Raw genomic sequence first — 23,055 nt, forward strand, 5'->3', positions numbered from 1 at the left:
TTCTACTTTTTTGTTATGCTCGCCATTTTTTATATCTTACTATTTAATTTTTTATATTTTACCATATATATTTTATTAATATTTATAAATGTTGTACATTTAATATTTTTGATTAAATATATTTTAATATAATAATAATATAATTATATTTTTCAATTTATATAATGATTTTTTTTATTTTTCTAAAATCGATAAACAACCGAAGCCTTATATTATATTAGATTAAAAAATCAAAATTACAAGAATCTCCATTTTGACGGGCATTGGTAGGAAAGAACAGAGGAAGAAAACCTCTAGTCTAGCCCGGGACGTGTGTCCTTTATTATACATAAATGAAAGGGGCATACCCCAATAAGATTAATATCAAGAGTCTTTTAATGATTAATTACATAGCTATACATCGGTAAAGGAAGAGGGGGCCAAATGAGCTTAATGTGTTTTTCCTTCGGGATGCATAATGGTGCCTGAAAAAAGTGAGGGGACAACACAGACTAACCACCAACTAGAGTTAAGCATTAGTAAAATAAAAAACCGCTACTAATTTTAAGGAGTAGACCAAAGATCAGTGGGAGAAACAAAAAATATAACACTGTCTAACATCCTTCTATTGATATGATATAGTCTAAATGATGGTTAAAGTGGGAGTTTACTGACAATTGTTTTATTAGTGTGGACCTTACTCTTGTTTTTAATCATTAGTTACTCGCTGTTGAATTGAATGCTATTACAATTCATATATCCTTTGAGTTCTTTGACATTTGCAAATAACTTGTCTACTGAAATCCGTACTTGAACTGCATTTATGGGGTTAGATTATAATGTAAGATCGATTTACTGACATTAGAAAACTTATGAATTAAAGGTTTGAATCTGTCATCAATACCAGAGCCATCAACACCATTCTAGATCAATTTGAATTTGAAACATTATAAACTAAAAATAATGACAAAACTTTAATTATTATATTTTATTATTTATTAATATATATAAATATAGGACATTAAATATTTTTAATTATTATAATAATAATAAATCCAAAGCAAATTTTATTGAACTTGAAATATCTATATAACAAAGCTCGGCAACATTCAGGCTGATGAATCAAAATTTAAGGAAAAAACATTATTGAAAATTACATATTAAAATTGGAACAATCAAAACCATAGTTTTAGAATATTCGCACGATTTGCAAGAAATTATATAAATTGCAAATAAATTGCAAACAAGCAGGTAGAATGCCGCGTTGGTGCAGTGGACTGCTGGCCTCCAGAGTTTATGCGATTTCGAGCTGCTGTGCCCCGACGGGCAGGACGATGGGGAGGGCACGCCAATGGCATGGGGGAATGGATGCATAGGGGGAAATTGTCCTCTGCATTGCCGGCGCCGGAAAGAAACCTGGTTGCAGCAGACTGCGAAAGCAAACCTGGTTCTGCGAGTGCATAGTGTTTTGTCGCAGTCATGGCCATACAAAACAACGGAGTAGAGATGGAGGGTTTAGAAGATGGGTTTCCAGCTCACAGGCTTTTCACACAGGGATACTCCTATACTTATGATGACCTCATCTTCCTCCCTGGATATATCGATTTTGCTGCGGAGTCAGTGGATTTATCTACACGTCTTACGAAAAATATAATCTTAAGAACGCCGTGTGTGTCTTCTCCGATGGACACAGTCACGGAAACTTCAATGGCAGTAGCCATGGCTGCCCTCGGCGGAATAGGCTTCATTCATTGGAATAATCTACCAGAAGAACAGGCCGAGCTTGTTAAAAAAGCGAAAATAACGAGACTGGGATTTGTTGCTCATCCAGTCTGCTTGAAAGCCTCGGATAGCGTTAAAATGATTGACGAATTGAGAGAAACGCAAGGGATTTCATGTGCACTAGTCACAGAAACAGGGGCCATGGGGTCCCAGCTTTTAGGAATTGTTACAGAAACAAACTTGGCTTTTGATGCCAATGCATCTACTGTTGGAAAAGTTATGGCCACAGACGTGGTTAAGGCACGGGCAGGTTTAAGTTTTGAGGAGGCAGCGCGCATTTTAGTTGATGAGGAATTGGACCATCTTCCTCTTGTTGATGAACATGGTTGTGTCCTAGAGCTTTTGTGAGATGACCCTAACTATAAAGGTCACTAAATCCCAACAATGTACTGTGGCAATTCGTCAAATAATTTGCAAACAACCTTCGAATACCACAGTAATCATCCTGCTGACTCACTCTCTAGAATGGTATCGGATGAATGCTTTTGATTTTTAGTACTTAAACAGATAACATGCAAATGAAACAAACTGAGTTTGCCAAAATCAATTCATGAATTGCATTTATAGGTTCTGCAATCATAACAATCATAGCTAAAAAACAAATACCCAACTAGGCACCTGAAACGTTCGTTGGCATATTCACAAGCTGAGTCGAATTGGGCTTCCAAGCTCACAGCTATTATGCTTGACTGTCTTCAATCCGGCCCTTGCCCGCCTGCATATTATCCTGGCAATTTTTCTTTATAATCTCCGAATATGGACACTGGAAGTTTGGATGTCTTTGACCTGGTTGCCGAAATTCCACTAGTCCTGTGCGTTTCCTTTATAAATCCGAACCCTCATGGAGAACTTGTTATCCTGTTGCCAAAATCATTCCCTTCCGTATTTCTTTCCTGATGCGTGTGCAGTGTTAGACTTCAGATTTAAATGCTGGACTGGAGCGATTGAGGACTATGAGTTTCTGCACCGCTCTTGGATGTTCATTGGGTTCCTAGGTGTGTTGAAGTAGGGCCTGGAGTAGCTGCGCGGCAAACGACCCACGTTCAGCCTGGAATTCTCATGTTAAATTTCTGAACCCGATAGCTTGAATCTGAATTCGTTGCTTGCTGGTAAACCCGTGCTGACAATATGTGAATCTTACTCCGGTCTTCTCTTGCCCACGTCACTGGCAGTGGCTTGAGACAGCGGTTATTACTGATGAATTTCGCAAATGCTGAAGCGATGGCCTGTAGTCGCATATACAATTCGCACTTTCCAGTTTCCTCAGACAATGACTGAAATGCGTGAGGGGAAAGGCGTCTAGCATTGGCTGTTGCCGAGTTGAATCATTTTGATGGGCAATAGTGTTGTCTAATTAACCAATACTGGTCGTTCCAGAGGTAGATTTCTGGATCGATTCACAACACGCTGTAGGTGATCCGATGTGCCCAGACTGTATCGAGTGCCCTTCTTCAACCTTTCACCAAGAGATAATGCCGGTACAGATCACAAGCTCACCTTTGATACTCATACGCTTTCAACTAAGGTCGGCCTGAATGATTTATGGCAGTGTTGCTGGAAGATTGACTAGGAGACTCGCCTTCTTTTCTAGATCTGTTCAATGCTGCAACTGATCCTGTAAACCTTATGAATATATTATATCTTTGAATATCAATCCTCAGAAAGATCCTCCGAAATTGTTGGCCTTGAGCCCACAGATTCTGTCCCTGATGAAATGACTGAATGTCACCTCCAATCTGCAATAATTCGGATGATATTTCACACCCTCAAAATTGCGCACCAATTGAGAGTTCGTTCTCAATGGCCAACTGTGACAATTGCAGAAACCCTAGGTTCCACAATGCACCTGTGATTGAATCACAACCTGAAAATCAAAGAGAGATAATCAACTGCATGATTCGAATGGAGCCCCGGGGTGCCTATTTATTCTTTTCCCTCCATCCTCTCCAGAGACTTCTAGAACCTTTTTGATCTTATCCCTCAAGTGACTTTATTAAATATTTTCCAAGTCACTTTATTAAATACAAGGTTATCTTTTAATATTATTTATTTAATTAAAATAATTAATTAGTCGTCCTTGGACAACCATTAATTAAATTAATTAAATCGAACTGTCACCAAAAAATTTGGGGACATGACAGTCCGCCCTTCCTGAAATTGCTTGTCCCCAAGCAATGGCTGAACCATGAACCAATCAGTCTTCCTGGATCCCAAATGTAAATCTGTGTATCATCCCAATCCTCATCATACTCTCGTGGAGAAATCATCAATACCAGTAGCTGAGAAACTGTATTCAACATACAAACAATTGACAACTCTGATGAAATTATCTGTAAACCAACTGTAGATGTCAGTAGAAGAAACCATTCTGCGGAACTCAAGCCAACTGAAACATCAACTCTATCAAAACTCAAGCCCCCGTCAGAATGACACTTGCACCCAACTGCACTGTAGATATGACAACAGCTATAGGTACCTGAATTACTGCCAGCAAATCCAATCTCTGAAAAACTACTCCGGGCGTGTCGATGCGGCAAGCCGAGTAACTTGCTACTACCAGTTTTATCTTCAAAAGATGGTGCCAATCTATCCCCTAATGGATGATAAGAAACTGGAGCCAATCTACATCTGCGTGAAATAAAATCTTCTACCTCTGTGTCAAAAGAGAAATGATGAGCGTACCCTACCGTATAATGCCGGGAAGAACCTCCAAATTCTGCTGCTAGCTCATCATCACTGAACTGGTAATCAATATATGGCTCCAATCTCTGACTCCGAGTGACTGTAGGCTGTATAGGATCCCGTGCATTCTGCTCAACAAACCCTTCTTCGAGATCCCTGTGAGGTAGCATAGTAGAAAGGACCCCTATAATCTTCTCAACCAATCTGCAAATAACACTAGTATCATGGATGAGAACACCTTCTGTCACTTTATACGGGTCCAAATGAACACATGCACTATCCAACAAATACTCCATGAACGGTTTATTGCAGTAAAAATTATACGAGGAAGCATCAATATACTTCCCTGCACACCACAACTGATCCTCCTGTGAAGGTGGCATACCCCACTGTACCACACTATCAACTAACTGAGAAGAATCAATCTGGAGACTTGACTCTACCGGTATCCCAAACTCATTAAGACCAACTTCTTCCAAACCTTGAACATGTGTGTCAGTCTCAACAATAAGCTCCTCAAAAGCAACTGTAGGAGTGTACTTACCGTCATCTACCTCAATAGACAAATGAACGGGGTCTGGGGCTGGTTTTGACCGCAAATGCTCCAACTCCACGGTCACCTCCTTCAACTGAAACTGTGACTTCTGTAGATCCCGCCGTGTGTCCTCTAACGCCTCAGTAGTCGCTATGAGCTCTTGGGAAAGCTCACTCACCTCCTCTTCACGATCCAAGAGTGCCTCATATGCTGTACCTCCCCACTCAACCAAGTGATCACGATCGGCTACCAATCGTAAATAATCCTGCTTCAATATCCGAACAGCTTCACGCAAGGCATGAATCTCTGCCAAAGAAAAGTAACCACCGCTGGACTCATCTGTCATAGAAGTACCCCAACCAGTAACCGCCAACAACTGACGAGCAGTATCAAAATGCTCACAAGCGATAGCAATGTCTCGCTCACTAACTTTCAACTGGCTAACCACATGAGGGCTCTGGCTAGACTGTCTTCTATAAACTCCCTCTGACACATTGACTGGAGGAATGTCTTCAAAAATACTGGTCTCTGGATTATTATCATCCATATTTTTTGAATCAACTTTAAAACTCATATCAACATCCAGAGTGTCAAAATCTGTAGTCCTACTATCAAGCTCTTCTGTACCTAAAGAAACTGTCAAGGAAGCTGAATCTTCAAAACTGTTCACTTCATTCTCCCAGATGTCATCAAGGTCAAAACGATCCTGGGACTCATCTGTACATGCTTCCAAATATGAAAAACCTTCAACACCTTTCAGCAAGGATGGTCGATTGGAAATATGAACCGAACCCAACAACGGTGTATAAAGACTAATACCAACATCGGACAAACTGTTGGCACAAGGAAAGAAAACACCGTGTATTCTGCTAATCAAATCCATGATAGCACTCAAACAAACATTGCTACTATTAAGTGCTCTCCAGTCAATTGAATCCCAAACGCTGCTGAAACATTCTTGAGTCCATATCCGTAAACAAGGAAAAGCTGGTAACTCAAGCAAACTCCTTACCTGAGTAATGTGACCAATACCAATTAACTTCACATACCTGTCTGCTATTGTCCTTGTATCCTGGATGTGAATGCAAGATGAACTCGTAACATTATCAGCTACCATATATGATCCGTCAAATGTAGAAAGCTGAGTGTTAGACGTATCAGATGAAATTAAACTTAGCTCCATGCCATGCTCATTCTCATGTCTCTCCCAGTCCTGTAATGCCAAAGTTGCTCGAGTGTCCTCAAGCTCGCAAGAAAGCTTGACAACTTCCTCCTCCTTCCTCCTCAAGGCATCTGAATAATCTTTGGTAAGGCTTAGAAGATGGTCACGATCTGATAGAAGATGCAAATAGCTCAACTTCGTCGTTCCCATTCCTTCACCAATTGCATGTAAGTCACAGCAAGAAGAATTCGCCTGAACTCCCTTATGTCTTCCTTGTAACTGAATCATCTGGATGTGTTCTTCTAACATCTCCCGGATCCTGTCATGATGAGATAAAGAAGCCACAATACTATCTTTGCTTACCTTCAGCTGGCTGGACAAATCATGTGAAGTACTGCCATTCTCATCCTCATGTGACGAAGCATCTAACTGAGCCTGGTACTCTCTGTCAGCAAAATCATAAATGCTCGATGTCTGCTCATTTTCACCAGGTATCTCATCACCATGCACAATGACATCTTCATCATCATCTAAACTCACTTCACTGAAATCATTGCTTGTCGGAACCAAACTACCTTGAGTACATGAGACATCACCTTCGGAAAGCTCGTATTCAACTGTCTCAACTTGAGTGTCAAGTTGACAGTTATTATCCATCAGCGTAATGTCCTTCACTGCTTCTTCCTGTGGCTGAACTGAAGCCTCTGACCGGTTGCACACTTGTTTCTCGAACTCCTCATTAAGGTTCCTCGTAACATCTCTCATTGTATCTGTCAACTCTTCGTGAGAAGATTTGCCAAAACGAAATCCAGTTGATTTACTCACCTTAGCTGGGACGGACAGCCTGTAAAGCATACGGTGGTGTTTAACCAACAGTTCAGACATGTTATGTTTGATCTTTCTGAGTTCATCCTGAATACCTGAATAGTCCTCCTTTCCACATTTCCGACTCTGAATACTCTGTCTATTACTTGTCCGAGATTGTGTCCTTGGAGACTTTGTGTTGTACCTGTCCATCTTGTTTGAAGTAGAGTGCTGATCACTCATGTAAGTCGGTTCTCACCCCACAGGATGGCAAGAAAACCGCTCTGATACCACTGAGATGACCCTAACTATAAAGGTCACTAAATCCCAACAATGTACTGTGGCAATTCGTCAAATAATTTGCAAACAACCTTCGAATACCACAGTAATCATCCTGCTGACTCACTCTCTAGAATGGTATCGGATGAATGCTTTTGATTTTTAGTACTTAAACAGATAACATGCAAATGAAACAAACTGAGTTTGCCAAAATCAATTCATGAATTGCATTTATAGGTTCTGCAATCATAACAATCATAGCTAAAAAACAAATACCCAACTAGGCACCTGAAACATTCATTGGCATATTCACAAGCTGAGTTGAATTGGGCTTCCAAGCTCACAGCTATTATGCTTGACTGTCTTCAATCCGGCCCTTGCCCGCCTGCATATTATCCTGGCAATTTTTCTTTATAATCTCCGAATATGGACACTGGAAGTTTGGATGTCTTTGACCTGGTTGCCGAAATTCCACTAGTCCTGTGCGTTTCCTTTATAAATCCGAACCCTCATGGAGAACTTGTTATCCTGTTGCCAAAATCATTCCCTTCCGTATTTCTTTCCTGATGCGTGTGCAGTGTTAGACTTCAGATTTAAATGCTGGACTGGAGCGATTGAGGACTATGAGTTTCTGCACCGCTCTTGGATGTTCATTGGGTTCCTAGGTGTGTTGAAGTAGGGCCTGGAGTAGCTGCGCGGCAAACGACCCACGTTCAGCCTGGAATTCTCATGTTAAATTTCTGAACCCGATAGCTTGAATCTGAATTCGTTGCTTGCTGGTAAACCCGTGCTGACAATATGTGAATCTTACTCCGGTCTTCTCTTGCCCACGTCACTGGCAGTGGCTTGAGACAGCGGTTATTACTGATGAATTTCCCAAATGCTGAAGCGATGGCCTGTAGTCGCATATACAATTCGCACTTTCCAGTTTCCTCAGACAATGACTGAAATGCGTGAGGGGAAAGGCGTCTAGCATTGGCTGTTGCCGAGTTGAATCATTTTGATGGGCAATAGTGTTGTCTAATTAACCAATACTGGTCGTTCCAGAGGTAGATTTCTGGATCGATTCACAACACGCTGTAGGTGATCCGATGTGCCCAGACTGTATCGAGTGCCCTTCTTCAACCTTTCACCAAGAGATAATGCCGGTATAGATCACAAGCTCACCTTTGATACTCATACGCTTTCAACTAAGGTCGGCCTGAATGATTTATGGCAGTGTTGTTGGAAGATTGACTAGGAGACTCGCCTTCTTTTCTAGATCTGTTCAATGCTGCAACTGATCCTGTAAACCTTATGAATATATTATATCTTTGAATATCAATCCTCAGAAAGATCCTCCGAAATTGTTGGCCTTGAGCCCACAGATTCTGTCCCTGATGAAATGACTGAATGTCACCTCCAATCTGCAATAATTCGGATGATATTTCACACCCTCAAAATTGCGCACCAATTGAGAGTTATCGTTCTCAATGGCCAACTGTGACAATTGCAGAAACCCTAGGTTCCACAATGCACCTGTGATTGAATCACAACCTGAAAATCAAAGAGAGATAATCAACTGCATGATTCGAATGGAGCCCCGGGGTGCCTATTTATTCTTTTCCCTCCATCCTCTCCAGAGACTTCTAGAACCTTTTTGATCTTATCCCTCAAGTGACTTTATTAAATATTTTCCAAGTCACTTTATTAAATACAAGGTTATCTTTTAATATTATTTATTTAATTAAAATAATTAATTAGTCGTCCTTGGACAACCATTAATTAAATTAATTAAATCGAACTGTCACCAAAAAATTTGGGGACATGACATTTTGTCGAGGAATGACATGGAAAGAATTAGGCGGAATCCTGCATTGGGGAGTCCTTCTATTGGAGCTGATGGGAGGATACTTGTGGGGGCAGCAATTGGGACAAGAGACTCTGATAAGGAAAGACTCAGGCTTCTCGTGGATGCTGGTGTGAATGCCATTATTTTGGATAGCTCACAGGTAAGGGAAGTTTCTGAATCCGAGAGAATCATACAAATATTAATTTTGAATTGGTGAATTATGCTACTGGGCAAGCTTCCGTTTTAGCTTCCAACGACCCAGTGGTCTTGTTTGCTCCATATCCACCCAGAACTAGATCCCAGTTAATTTCTTTAAGATTTAATTTTGAATTTCGAACTCCTAAAATTTAGACAAATCCTTATTTTTGAATGTTCATTTCAAACTGATTCAACAATTGATTAGCCATTAATTTTGTTTGTCACTCGCAGGGGGATTCCATTTACCAGCGAGATATGTTGGCTTATGTCAAGAAGACGTATCCTGAATTGGATGTAATTGCGGGAAATGTGGTCACTGCCTACCAGGCCAAGAATTTGTTAGACGCAGGGGCGGATGCACTCAGAGTTGGGATGGGATCAGGTTCAATATGCACCACACAAGAAGTCTGTGCTGTTGGAAGAGGACAGGCAATTCAAAGCCATTTGCTGTTTTATCATTCTTGCCAATAGTCGAATCTAGATTCATTTTTCTGTAGGCTAATTCTTTAAACACTGTCACCATTATTTGTTTGCTAAATTGGTAAGCATTCTCACTGGGAACTACATTTACCAAGCTCAATTCAAATTGGCTAAAAAGTAAAAAGCCCTATTATGGTGGACATTTTAACTGGTGTAGATGTTAACATTGTAGCTTCAGTTCAATTGAATTGACCTAGAGGTAATCATTCTATAGTTATTGGTTAATCTTCAATTAGACAAACTCTCATATATTTACTTTTATACATAAATATGTTTATATGATTGTTAATATTGTCTAAATGGTTATTAACTTACAAATCACCATAGAGACATGTCTCCTCTCTCTCTCTCTCTCCTTATGTGTGTCTATATATATATATATATACACACACACTTAGAACACACATACGAAAAGGAAAAGGCAGTGCTATTACTTTTGCAGTGATATTATACCTTTAACATGGTATCAGAGCTGGGCTGCAATTGAATAGAAAGACATGAGGGCAGACTTTGAGCACAAGTTTCCCTGCATTTACCATCATATTTAAAATAGGAACTACTCATTGGACAGGAAGACCACGAAATTGACAGGCAAAAGGGAACCAAAACTATATTATAAAAAAGATAGCAGCCTTTACTGGCTTGATCCATCGGATGCATATAATCCAGTTTATTTGTATTGGCACTCACGTTGCATTAAATGGAAATATCCCATGGAGATCTGACATCACTGAGAATGGGGCAAATTAATTCAGTCGATATATTGTTTCTTCAGTCAGCAAAGGTGGCAGTAAAACCAATGCTACCATTCTATGTGGAGTATGACCGGGCATAACAGGATAGGAAGGACACCCATCTCATGATTGGTCTGCCTATGAATATTGAGTAGGCATCATACTACATTCGACTGAGCTGGCAAGTATATATAGTGATGTCAGTCACTACTTTAGTATATATTGTGATGTCAGTCACTACTTTGCAAAGACATGTTTTAGACAGCAGTTTGAACAAAGCAGTCAAACATCAAAACTGCCAGCATATGGGAATAAAGTGTATTCGACATATAAATCAAGAAACATAGAACATTTAATATTTCATTACATATAAGGCGGAAGATATAATTAGCAGAGAAATACGAGATCAAACATATACTTCACCTTTCTAATTTCTATGAATAAGAGATTTATCAACATATAGGAGAGCTGATGGATGTATTGTACTTTTTCGATCAGGAGAGAATGCTTTGTGAATAATAAATGGTGCAGAGCACACGTGCATGCGAGCCCCATCTGTTAAACAATTTGTGGAGGCTGTAAAGCAAACACTCTTGGCCAGCACTTTAGGAGATGAAAGAAATCACCTCATAAGTTTACTAAGGTGACAGTATATACGAAACTACTCAGGGATTAATATAAAGCTAGAATATTAAGTCTGCTACCTATGCGAACAGATCCTTGTGCTTGACCCAGTTTCTGCTGTTAGTGGATGAAATTCCAAGTATAAGTGTGCAAGCAAATATATATCCACAACAATTATGCATTACAAACAGCTCAATACAGGAAACCTAATGGTGATTCGCTTAGAACCAGCACGGGAAGGCATCAAATTCAATAGAGGTTGCTGCATCATCAACCATACTCTGCCTACCTTAATCATAATGGATCAGGAGATGGTAATATGAAGAAATGTTGTTGCTGAGTGTTGTTATTTAATATCATCAATCAGAATTAAATCTATAATGGGAAGCATATTAAAACATGTGACTGCTATAAAAGAAGGGTGCAATTTATTTATGAGACATGTCTCTTTTGCATTTAAACTAGGGTAACATGACTCGTGGCGAGTCACATGAGTCATGCGAGTCAGCGAGCCGCGCTGACCTCGCCGAGTCACAGTGACTCGCGTGACCCAGCCTCCTTGACTCGGCCGCGACAGGCTTGAAACCGGGCCTTTAAAATATAATTTTTTACATGTTTTTTTAATGTTTTTTTTTTACATTTCTCACTCATATAACCCTAAAAGGGCTCCCATAACAGTCTATAGTGAAAAGAAGAAAGAGAGAGAGAGGTAGAAGAGAAATAGAGTTTTCTTGTTTTGCAACCAGCTGAAAGGAGGAGGAGAAAAGCTTGCATTTGTGACATTGGAGCTTGCATTTAGATCATCAAGGAGTTTATAGGGGCTCTTCTCAACACTTCCCAAAACATTTGAAAGAGGTAAGACTTGATTGTTTAGATTTTGATGATTTTTTTGTCTATGCTTATGGGTTTTTTGCATTATTTTTTTGGTTTGTTTATGAGTTTTTATTTTATTTTAGATCTTCATAAAATGCAATGCTGAAATGGTAATATTTGGTCTAAAATGTCTTATTGCAGCAACCTTTACATTTTTCCTTAATTAAGTCATAATGGCTTCTAGAGGTAAAAAACCCAAGCTCTCTAAAGGCAACAAAAAAGATGAGTGTTGGAAGTTCACCATAGAATTTTCGGGTAGAAAGAGAAGTCAAACAAAATGCCTATTTTGCAAAACCATTAATAGTGGGGGGATAAATAGATTAAAATACCATATTGGTGGCTTATGTGGTCATGATATTGAGCCTGGTGGAGCTGCAATTGTTGAGGCTCAACGTTTTTGTTATGTAGCCTTGGGAAAATATGAACAAGAAAAAGAATTTAAAAAAAAACAATTAGAAGAGTTAGCTTTGATTGGTTCTAGTTCCCTTCCACACTCATCTGCAAATGTTTCTGAGTGAGTAGGCTGTGTTGGAGAAGGTTCTTCCCATCCCCCCTATCGTCCTAGTGCTTTTGTTACTCGTGCTTTTTCTACATCTATTCCTTGCACTTCTAGTGATGCTACTGCTGCTGTCCCTTCTAGTAGTGCTGCTCTTCTTTGTCCTAGAGTTAGAAAATCTAGTAAGTTGGACAACTTTTTTGTACCGCGTGCCACTCCTGGTGCACAACCCTCACTTGAGAGCATGGGCTGGAATAGGGAGATACATGAAGCTGGAGTAAGAGCAATTTGCAAGTTTTGATTTTTCTGCGACATTCCATTTATAGCAGCCAGGTACTTCAAATTTTCAACTTCATTTATATTTGATTGTTTTACGTTTTAAGTTTAAAATTTATATTCAATTTTATACTTTTAACTTGATGTTGAAAATTTGAAATATGCTAATTAAAATGTTTTTATAAATGTAATAGGACTTCCTTATTGGCAAGGGATGATTGATGCAGTTTACATCTGTGGTGTAGGGTTCAAAGCCCCCACTGAAGATGAGTTGAGTGGCCCCCTCTTGCTAGATATGGTTGAGGAGATGAAACTTGAGTTGGAGGACCACAAAAAGATTTGGAGCCAAAAGGGGTGTACCATCATGATAGATGGATGGACAGATAGGAGGTCTAGAACCCTCCTAAATTTTTTTGTTTCTAGCGTAGGTAATTCATCATGCTCTACTTCTTGAAGTCTAAAATTTAATGTATACTATTATTGAATAACAAAAATTTTGTTTTATTGAGTATTGATTCTTGAATGATAATTATTTTGTTTAATTTTCACTTTCAGGATCCACCATGTTTTTGAGGTCCATAGATGCTTCCTCATGTGTGAAAAATGCAAAATTCTTATGTGAGACTATTGAGGAGGTCATAAGGGAGGTGGGGGAAAACAATGTTGTCCAAGTGGTGACCAAATAATGCAGCTAATTATGTTGCTGCAGGTAAAATTTTAACTTCTAACTTTCTAAGTTTTATTTCTAAAAAACTTGTTTTAGTTTTTTATTAAATTTTGAAAATTAAAAGTTTTTTAATACATCAAAAAATCTCATTGTTTACTAACTAATTTAAAATTGCTGCAGGAAAACTATTGATGGAGAGACACCAAAAAATCTTTTGGACTCCATGTGCGGCCCATTGCATCGACCTCATGTTAGAGGATAATGGCAAGCTTGTATGGGTGAAATCATGTTTTACTAAGACCAAAAATCTTTGTAAGTTCATCTATAATCATGCCTTGGTCCTCAACACTATGAAGAAATACACGAAGGGAAAGGAGTTGGCTCGTCCTGGTATCACAAGATTTGCCTCTAACTTTATCACACTAAAATCCTTGCTGAGTTCAAGGTTAGAGTTGAGGTGCATGTTTGTTGGTCCAGAATGGAGTTCCTTCTCCTTTGCGAACAGCCCTACAGGGATAGATGCAACAAAATGCATTTATGAGGATGATAATTTTTGGGAGCCATGTTCGAAGATTGTGGAGGTAATTTAAAATTTAAATTTTAAATTTTAAAAGCTTAAGTCTTAAAATTTTATAAATTAATTTGTCTCATACATATTTTTGTTTTATTTTCATTGTGCAACTTTGCAAAGTTTCATCATTCACTAAATTGTTTTTTTGTTTAATTGTTTTGTAGATCACCGAGCCCCTTGTAGCCCACCTACGAGTTGCTGATGGCAAGAAGCCTTCTATGGGCTACATTTATGAGGGCATGGATAGGGTCAAGGAGACTATTAAGGCCAAATATGTAGGAGTTGAGGAAAACTATGGCCCTATTTGGGACATAATTGATAGGAGATGGCAAAATCAACTTCATAAGCCCATCCACACAGCAGCCTATTACCTCAATCCGGCATACCGTTTCCTTGATGATTTCAAGGCAGATGAGGAGGTTCTTAGTGGCTTATACACAGTGGTATCGAAGATGTCCTCTAATCCCACATATATATTGCTTGAGATGGATGCCTATAATAATGCATCAGGGCCCATTTTTTCAAGTCAAATTTGCAAAGAAGGTCATACAAAATTGCAGCCAGGTAAAGAGTGCAGCTTAAGCCTTATACAATCTAGTTTCTAAATTTCTAGCTTTAAACTTAAAGTTCAAATTTTGAAATGAGACTAATATTTTTTTGTTTTCCTTTTTTCAAAATTCAGATAGATGGTGGCAAATGTTTGGGCCTTCAACCAAAAACCTTTAGCAAATCGCCATCCGCATTTTGAGCCAGCCAAGTAGCGCTTTTGGATGTGAGTGCAACTGGAGCATGTTCGAGCACATCCACTCGAAGAGGCGTAACAGGTTGTCTGTGCAGAAAATGAATAGTCTAGTCTTTGTGCACTACAACCTGCGCATTAGGATCAGGGAGATTTTGGATAGTGACACCTCTCCGATTACTCTAGAGGAGGTTGATCCAGAGTTTGATTGGATCACTGAGGCTACTGATCCTGTCTTTGATGATGAGGACCTACAGTGGCTTGACCAGGCAGATAGAGAGGGCCAGGTTGAGGCTATGGCTATGGCAATAGAGGACCAGAGAGCTCCAGTTGTTCCTAGTGGCACCTCACAGACATTGGCAGAGCCAGAGGCAGAGAGTACAGTTGATCCTAGAGGCACCTCATGAGCTGATGCTATGGCTACTGAGACATCTAGGACCTACCTTAGATGCCTTACTAAGAGGCATTTTATAGATTATAGTGAGCCTGAGCTTGAGGTTGAGGTTGAGGTTGAGGTTGGGGATGAGGATGAGGATGACGATCATGATGAGGATGACGATGAGGATGAGCCTGAGGATGAGGATGAGGATGAAGATGAGCCTGAGGATGAGGACTCCGATTAGGAGCCATAGCTATAGACTTATAGTCTTGTTTTAACTTTTTGTTTAACAGTTTAACAGTAACTTAATATATGATCAACATTTGGAACATTTGAATTTGATGATGACTATTGAATCTTGATGTGTTGGATTTCATAATGCATAAATGGTAATACATATACATTTTGATGGTTTGCATGGATTTGTCTTAGTTTGACTTTAATTACTAGTAATATAGTATTTACTATTTACTTTTAGCAATTTACCTTTGTAAGTTTGTAACTTTTTAGTTTGTAGTATTGTACATATGTAATCGATGTTTGACTTTTAAGTTTTAAGTTTTTAACTTTAAGTATGTGACATGTGCATTATGATCAAATTATCTTCTATTTAATGATGTTATTGTGTCTTTACGCTTTATTCAATAATGGGTGCATGGAATGTTCTTTAAATCTTAAAAAATCTCAAAATTTTGAGGTTTTTTCACTTCGCCGAGTCATCGCCGAACCGGGTCACGAGTCAAGTTACCCTTGCCGAGTCTGAGCCGAGTCCGAGTCTCGTTACACTGATTTAAACATCATAAACTCTCTAAACTCCCACAATATTTAAGATAGAATTTTGGGGACAGGACAGGAATTTTGAAAGATATAATTGAAAGAAAAGAAGGAAGAGAAGCAAAAGATTCAGCAATGACACAATATTACAATGACACAATATTAACTGTGGAGGAAACTCTGTAGTTAAGCGCGCTCAAGCTGGAGTAGTACTGGGATGGGTGACCTCCCGGGAAGTCTCGGTGCTTCACCCCTGTGAGCATCACCTAAATCCAATGAGTGCTAAGTGTTCCATTTATTCTCACGAGAGATGGATTCATGTTGAATCACTACTCATGAAACATGGGTCATCAAGTTTGACTCAAAAATCACACAGTTAAATCCTGATATTCACATCACAATATTACCCTTGCCGAGTCTGAGCCGAGTCCGAGTCTCGTTACACTGATTTAAACATCATAAACTCTCTAAACTCCCACAATATTTAAGATAGAATTTTGGCGACAGGATAGGAATTTTGAAAGATATAATTGAAAGAAAAGAAGGAAGAGAAGCAAAAGATTCAGCAATGACACAATATAACGGAGTCAACGCTCTAATCAAAATACCATGTTTTCAGAATTGTTCAATTAGATTGAATCACCCTTTGCCCTAATCAGTTGCATATAATCCCAAGGATTATAAAATTAGAAATAACTATAGCACCCAACATATTAGAGTTGAAAACATTTAGTCTCTCATCAGGATGGATGGATAATAAGATATCGGGAAGCGTAGAAACAAATAATAATTCTTGTTTAATGACCATTACATTGGTCAAGAGCTTCATACGGTGGCTTCATTAGAGACAATGGCATAGGTTTGCAAGAATACATCATCATTGGGAAGAAATCTGAAATATATCTTGTAAAAGAAGATAAGTAACCTATCAAAATCTACATAGGATTAAGATATTAACCAAAGGCAGTGGTAATGTAATCACACTGATTCACAATTTGGTCGATGACAACAGAGAAGTCATCATCAATATAAAGAAGTCTGCACTCAAGATTATGGAATCTGAATATATATATTTAAAATACCAATTCATGTATCACAATTCCCAACCAAATATAATAAAACTTACATCAAATAAAAGAAGCACATATCAGGAAATATACAATCCTGAATATAATAGGAGGAGGATCTCACCGTCATGTTGAAACATTGTTACGATATTTCAAGATGTAAGGGAAATTTCATATATACATATAAAGCAAATCACATGGCATATATGTTAATGGAATTAGACACAGAAATAAAATTTTGGACATAATCTCCACCACTCAATTAAATTGAAGAATAAGAAATGAAAAAGATACTTACTGATTGCAAGGAGATCAGAAGGAAATAGAAAATAATATACATAATTGTTGGTAGACATCATATGACAACAAATAGGTTTGTTGTGTTATATATTATCACAGATTTACAGAATATTATGAATGCATTTAGGACTAAAGGGACTTATGTACAATCTAGTGAAGCATGCTGAAGTTGTAATGCCCCGCCTTGAGATCCTTGGAAAAAGGATAAATATAAGCCAAGATATATATTTTTTAAAAACTAGTATGGATGCACACGACATATGACATATGAGGATCACAAAGATCACAATGGAAGACGAAACAAACATCCACACACCAACGAATCTTCAAACGCCAGTACTGACCAACAACAACGAACCACGGAAGGACACAAACGAATCTGAAGCCAAAACATTTTGAAATCAAAATGCAACTCTAAGGTATTGAGGTGCACGTAAGAGGGTAGTCAAAACAACTTCTAAAAACTTTCGGACAATCCGAAAAGTGCCTGCTGTCCGCCCAGACAGGTTTTCCCTAAAACCCAGGTGATACAATAATTCAGCACTGTGTGATACTTTCCAATATCTTACGACTTTTCTCCAATATGTGTGCGATACTTTCCAGTATCGCATGACATTTCTTCTTAATACGTGTGATACTCTCAGCGATCGCATGATATTTCTCTGTTGGGCGTGCAACACTTTAAAGTATCGCCCAATGTTGATGCATGGTCGCCCTAGGAACAACAAGAAATGCTCCACGGGAAACAAGGGAATAAAACAAGAAGTCAGAACTTCCACATCGGGGAGTACTGGATCCATAGTCGAGGCATAAACACTTGAACATTAACTATGAAAAGGAAATTGCATCTATCCATTTAACATAGCAGTGAAGGAAATAACTGAAAGCAACATCACAATTAACTGAAATAGCAAGCTAAGTATGCGGTTCCTCCCAACCGTAATAGCATCATGAAACCTCAAAGGTTCTAGCCATCCCCCGTACGTAACATCCCAAATTGCCAACTAGAGAGTCGAAGCTATCTTATAAGGACGTCACTACTAAAGCGTTAAGTATGCGGTTCCTCCCAATCGTAATAGTATCATGAAACCTCAAAGGTTCTAGCCATCCCCCGTACGTAACATCCCAAATTGCCAACTAGAGAGTCGAAGCTATCTTATAAGGACGTCACTGCTAAAGCGTAACAATATCATAAGAACGAGAAATCTAACATGCTAAACCAAAAGCAATAGATACTCCAACTAAGCAGATAACATCATCTATCATATGCTAAACATCATAATAAGGGAATGTGTCAATAAACTAACATCATCTAAACATGATATACAAGCATTCCAATGAAAGCATAAATCACAAGAAAGCATACTCCAGAACTTGAAGTACCAAGTGAAAACATCCAACAACGGTCGCACTCGGATAATAGACCCTCTCTGTACACCGGTCCCCAGCAGTGGTGAAGGTAGCTATGCCTCCCAATCACATGAAACTCGTAGGTCCACTCCTGCCGTGTTGATGGAGATAATGATACAACCACAAACACATAAAGAAAACATCCATGGCTAACGCTCACGCTAGACAGTAATGATGACTAAAATTAAGATCACGAAACAATGCAAGTACAACAGGTCTTGGTTAAACACTCAATGGGCTATTATGTAGGTGCTGACATCATGGAGAGTCGCTTGGCATCCACAAGCCTAAGCTAGTATTGGTAGCATCAACTTCCCAACAAAAGGCGCACAATCCACATTTTAATCATCTTAAATTTTATTACCACCTAGTATTTTATTTAGTTATCACTTACTTAAAACTTTCTCTACCAACCGCCGAGTTGCAAGATAAAAGCCCTTCCATATGCTACCCTACCCTACCCATGCTCATCCAACGATGAGTGCCCGTGGGCATGCATATTCCCAACCCAACCCCAATGATCATAACTTCTGAAGTACCATAGAAGATTAGGCTTCGCAAGTCACCCAACAAATGCACGTGCACGTGCTCATGTGTGGTGCACCACCATCACAAAGATCATAACACAAGGACTAGATGAGAACACAATGCAAAAATACACTCAATCGAAATAGACTTGGGAGGACAAATGTGACACACATCCCAATGCAACATAAAAGTGCAACAATAGTCGGATTGACATCCAAATGGATGATCTAGGTCCACAACCAATCTCATGCCAAGAAAACTTGAGAAAATAGGGCGACACGCAAAATGAGGTAAAAACCCTCAAAATTAGAAAATTTCCTAAGTTGCCGATTCGGGTTTGGGGACGGGTTCGGGTTCGGGGTTCGGTTCGTGGGTTCGGGCAATTTTTTTTTCCCCATTTGGGTTCGTGGGTGGGTTCGTTAGTGTATATATATATATATATATATGCAAAAAAAATATAAACTCATATAGTTGTAAAAGTAAAACTAAGTCATTCCATAGTATGAATATATCAATGTTACTTGATTATTGATCAATGCCAAATGTCAAAGATAAACATTAAATACTCACTCATTAATCTATGCTAATGTTGTAAATAAAATCATACATTGAATTACTAAAATGCAAAATGGAATTTCAAAACATAGACTACTTCATCAGATTGATAGATAATAAATTATGACTTAATAAAGTTTGAAACTGTGAAACATAGTGATAAATCATAAATGACTCAATGAGTCAATGACAAATGTTTAAACATAGTTTATCAAAGATGCAAATGCCCTTCAAGGGTCAAATGGGTCATCAAAATATGAGGGATCAATGGCTTCATCCTCATCTATATCATTGACATTTTCCACATCATTGGAACCCAAACCAGTTCCACTAGCCCCAGATGCAGCCACATCCTCCTCCTCGTCCTCCTCAACATCTAGCAAGGCAATTCTAGATATATCTTGGACAGTCATATCCAAGTTAGAAGTCTCAGGTAGTACATCCCACAACTTCTCTGGTCCCTTCTTATATCCTGGATCCTTGCGTGATAAGAGGCGCCAGTTGTTGTGAATAAATACCAAGTCCTTTGCTTTCTTTGAACCCAACCGGTTACGCTTCACTGAGTGGATAAAGGAGAATGTACTCCAATTCCGCTCAGCAGCAGAAGAGCTTGCAACCTAGAGAGACAACAAACAAATTTTAAAAAATTAGCTAAGTAATTTTACAATACAATAGGAATTTAAGAGTGCTAATTCGACAAGCTAAGTAGCCATAAGAAAAGGAAAAAAAACTTAAATACATACTTGTGACAAGATCTTAATGGCAAGAGGTTGGAGGTACATGTAACTTTCCCCATGTAAGTACCACCATCCAATGGCATCCAATTTACTTTGGTCATTGATTGCATCAGGCTCTGCATTTTTGCTTGAGACAAAATCAACAAACTCTCTCCTAACATTTGATGCCACATCAGGATCACTAAAGAGCCTGTTAAGTGCCCTCTTATACCCAGCAGCAACTTCGGGATCTCTATATGGTGCCACTCTACCAGGAATCGCAAGTATCTCACTGCTATAATATCTAGGAGAAAGTGCATATGCCAAGAGGTGCAAAGGTGTAGTCATCTTGTTCCAACGATGTAGAACAATTTTCTCCACCTTAGTGTACAAGGTATCAGGATCCTGCTCTCTCCTCTGAATGACCTGGGATGTCAAATGATGTACATGTAAGTTATCTTGATGTAGTGTTAATAACTTAATTAAAATCAAAAATCAAAATCTCTCAATAAACAAGGATAAAGTATTGTATAAAAATTTAAACTTACTGATTTCATTCTTTCTAGCATAGAGTCCATGGCATCATATATGTTTCCCAAACAAGGCTCATCCGTGTCGGCATACCGAAGCATAGACATGATGGGCTCGGTGAGTTCTAATGCATATTCCACCCTATTCCAAAAATTATCACTCAAGATCAAATCCTTTACAGTTTTGGCCTTTTCTGTATCAGCTTGCTTCCATCCACCCCATTTGTTGCTAATAACCATTTGACCCAATGCCTCTTTCACCCTCACAAGTCATCTAAGGACGATTGTGTGTGAAGCAAACCTTGTTTCAGCAACCTATTACCATGTTAATTCAAATTGTAAGTTAATATGATAACACAAAAATTTAAGAATATGTATTAAATTTTGTAAAGTATGACACAAAAATTAATATGATAAATGAAGCTAAATAAAGTTGAAAATTTACCTTCAATAATTCCAAGCGGGAGAAAGTTCTGAAAATTGCTTGTGACATATGGTGGTTTGTCACAAACATTTGGATCTGCTCACCCTCCTCATACACATTTTTCATCCATTCAATTTGGCTGCCCATTGTTTTCATCACCAAGTTCAAGGTGTGGACATTGCATGGTGTCCAAAAGATATGCTCATATCGTGCTTCTACCAAAGCAACTGCAGCCTTACAAACTTTAGCATTGTCCGTTATTACTTGGACAACATTGTCAACTCCCATGGACTCTATGGATTCAATGAGAAGTTGGGCAATAAAATTTGCATCCTTTACTTGCCCTTCACAATCAACCGCCTTCAAAAACATTGCCCCCTTGGGGCAAACAGCAATCACATTTATTAATGGACGGTTTTTGCAATCTTTCCATCCATCAGAGACAATGCTCACCCCCGTTTGGATCCAAGAATCTCTTATTGGTTTGAGGAGGTTTTCTACATTCTTTCTCTCCTTATGCAATATGGTGGTTCTCAACTTTTCATATCCAGGGGATTGGTAACCATGAGGTGCATCATTTATTGCTTTCACCATCTCTCTCCAATAAGGGGATCTCACTAGATTGAATGAAACACCATTTGTAATGAGGCAACGCCCAACCTTTATGTCAGCAATTTCTCTCTTGTCATTTTCAAATGCCGTATCTAATGGGCCTCTCTTGCGGGATGCGGGTGTTTCTATTTCATCCTCATCCATAGATGGGGTAGGTAGGAAGGGATGTGGTTTACTAATTGTTTGAGAGGGTGGTGTTGGTGGTATTTGCTTTGACTTATCCTTTTTTACCTTTGACACTAACCTATCAGCCTCTTCTTGTTCTTTTAACATGCCTGCTATTTGAGGAGCTGACAACCCTTTTTTACCTCCCTCTAGGGGCCCCTCACACATGGAAATCCCTTGACCTGGTGGACCTATCAAATGATGTTTAACCCGAAAATAGGAGCTTCTATATTGGTTTTGGCAAAAATTGCATTTCCATATATACCCTCCCCCACCAGCACATTGCTCAATTCTTGTTGTATACTTCCACAAAGGAGAGCCTTTATCAATTTTAAATCTTTGGGATCCCACCCCACCCACTGAACCCTGACTACTCATTCTTGGATTCTTGCAATCTATAAAAACAAATTTAAAAAAATATTTCAAAACTTATACAAAACTTGATAAAAATTTAGAACAATAAATATAAAAAATTTAAAAAACTAAAAACAAACTATGAAAGAAGCAAAAGGAAGGATCAAATGCATACCTGGAACACTCAACATTGATTATTTGAAGGATTTGAAACTCCACAAATAATCTCTAAAACCTTCTCTTCAAACTTGCAAAATGGCCACACCAAAATGAGAGAGCAAAATGACAAAGCAAATGAGAGATTAGATGAATGAAATGCATCTAATAGGCCTTACTTTAGGGTTTGGCAAAAAAAATAATGAAAAAAACATTATTTTATTGCTTTTTTGGGCCACTTTTTGGCCCCACCTGCCGCGGGTCCGCCCGGATTCGCCCGGGTCCGCGACCGGTCCGGGCAGGGTCCGCATTTTGGCCTGCGGGTCCTCCCGGGTCCGTGCTTGCACGGACCCGGGAGGACCCGCAGGCCAAA

General features: G+C 38.9%; 3 protein-coding genes across 3 annotated transcripts in view; 2 read left to right on the top strand and 1 right to left on the bottom strand.

The window, feature by feature from the left end:
• Nucleotides 1-1,458: 1,458 nt before the first annotated feature.
• LOC149564071 (inosine-5'-monophosphate dehydrogenase-like) overlaps nt 1,459-23,055 on the top strand; it is a 46,120-nt gene continuing 24,523 nt past the window's right edge. The window contains exons 1-3 of the mRNA XM_089827164.1: nt 1,459-2,101; nt 9,036-9,214; nt 9,484-9,681. Coding sequence (XP_089683290.1) covers nt 1,459-2,101; nt 9,036-9,214; nt 9,484-9,681 — 1,020 coding nt within the window. The remainder of the gene's footprint in view (nt 2,102-9,035; nt 9,215-9,483; nt 9,682-23,055) is intronic.
• On the top strand, nt 9,725-15,422 carry LOC149564072 (uncharacterized). Its single transcript, XM_089827163.1, has 7 exons — nt 9,725-11,945; nt 12,105-12,792; nt 12,981-13,163; nt 13,291-13,444; nt 13,583-13,983; nt 14,138-14,537; nt 14,656-15,422. The coding sequence occupies exons 5-7, from the start codon at nt 13,594-13,596 to the stop codon at nt 14,697-14,699; spliced, it is 834 nt and encodes a 277-aa protein (XP_089683289.1). The 5' UTR covers nt 9,725-11,945; nt 12,105-12,792; nt 12,981-13,163; nt 13,291-13,444; nt 13,583-13,593; the 3' UTR covers nt 14,700-15,422.
• LOC149564073 (uncharacterized) lies at nt 17,516-22,621 on the bottom strand. The gene is made up of 5 exons (XM_089824211.1): nt 20,990-22,621; nt 20,469-20,867; nt 20,244-20,342; nt 17,698-17,745; nt 17,516-17,611 (listed from the first exon to the last, which is right to left on the bottom strand). The coding sequence occupies exons 1-5, from the start codon at nt 21,209-21,211 to the stop codon at nt 17,516-17,518; spliced, it is 864 nt and encodes a 287-aa protein (XP_089680337.1). The 5' UTR covers nt 21,212-22,621.

The sequence above is a fragment of the Cupressus sempervirens genome, chromosome 4 (genome assembly GCF_028749045.1).
Source record: "Cupressus sempervirens isolate cs-2001-9-10 chromosome 4, ASM2874904v1, whole genome shotgun sequence".
Taxonomy (NCBI): domain Eukaryota; kingdom Viridiplantae; phylum Streptophyta; class Pinopsida; order Cupressales; family Cupressaceae; genus Cupressus; species Cupressus sempervirens.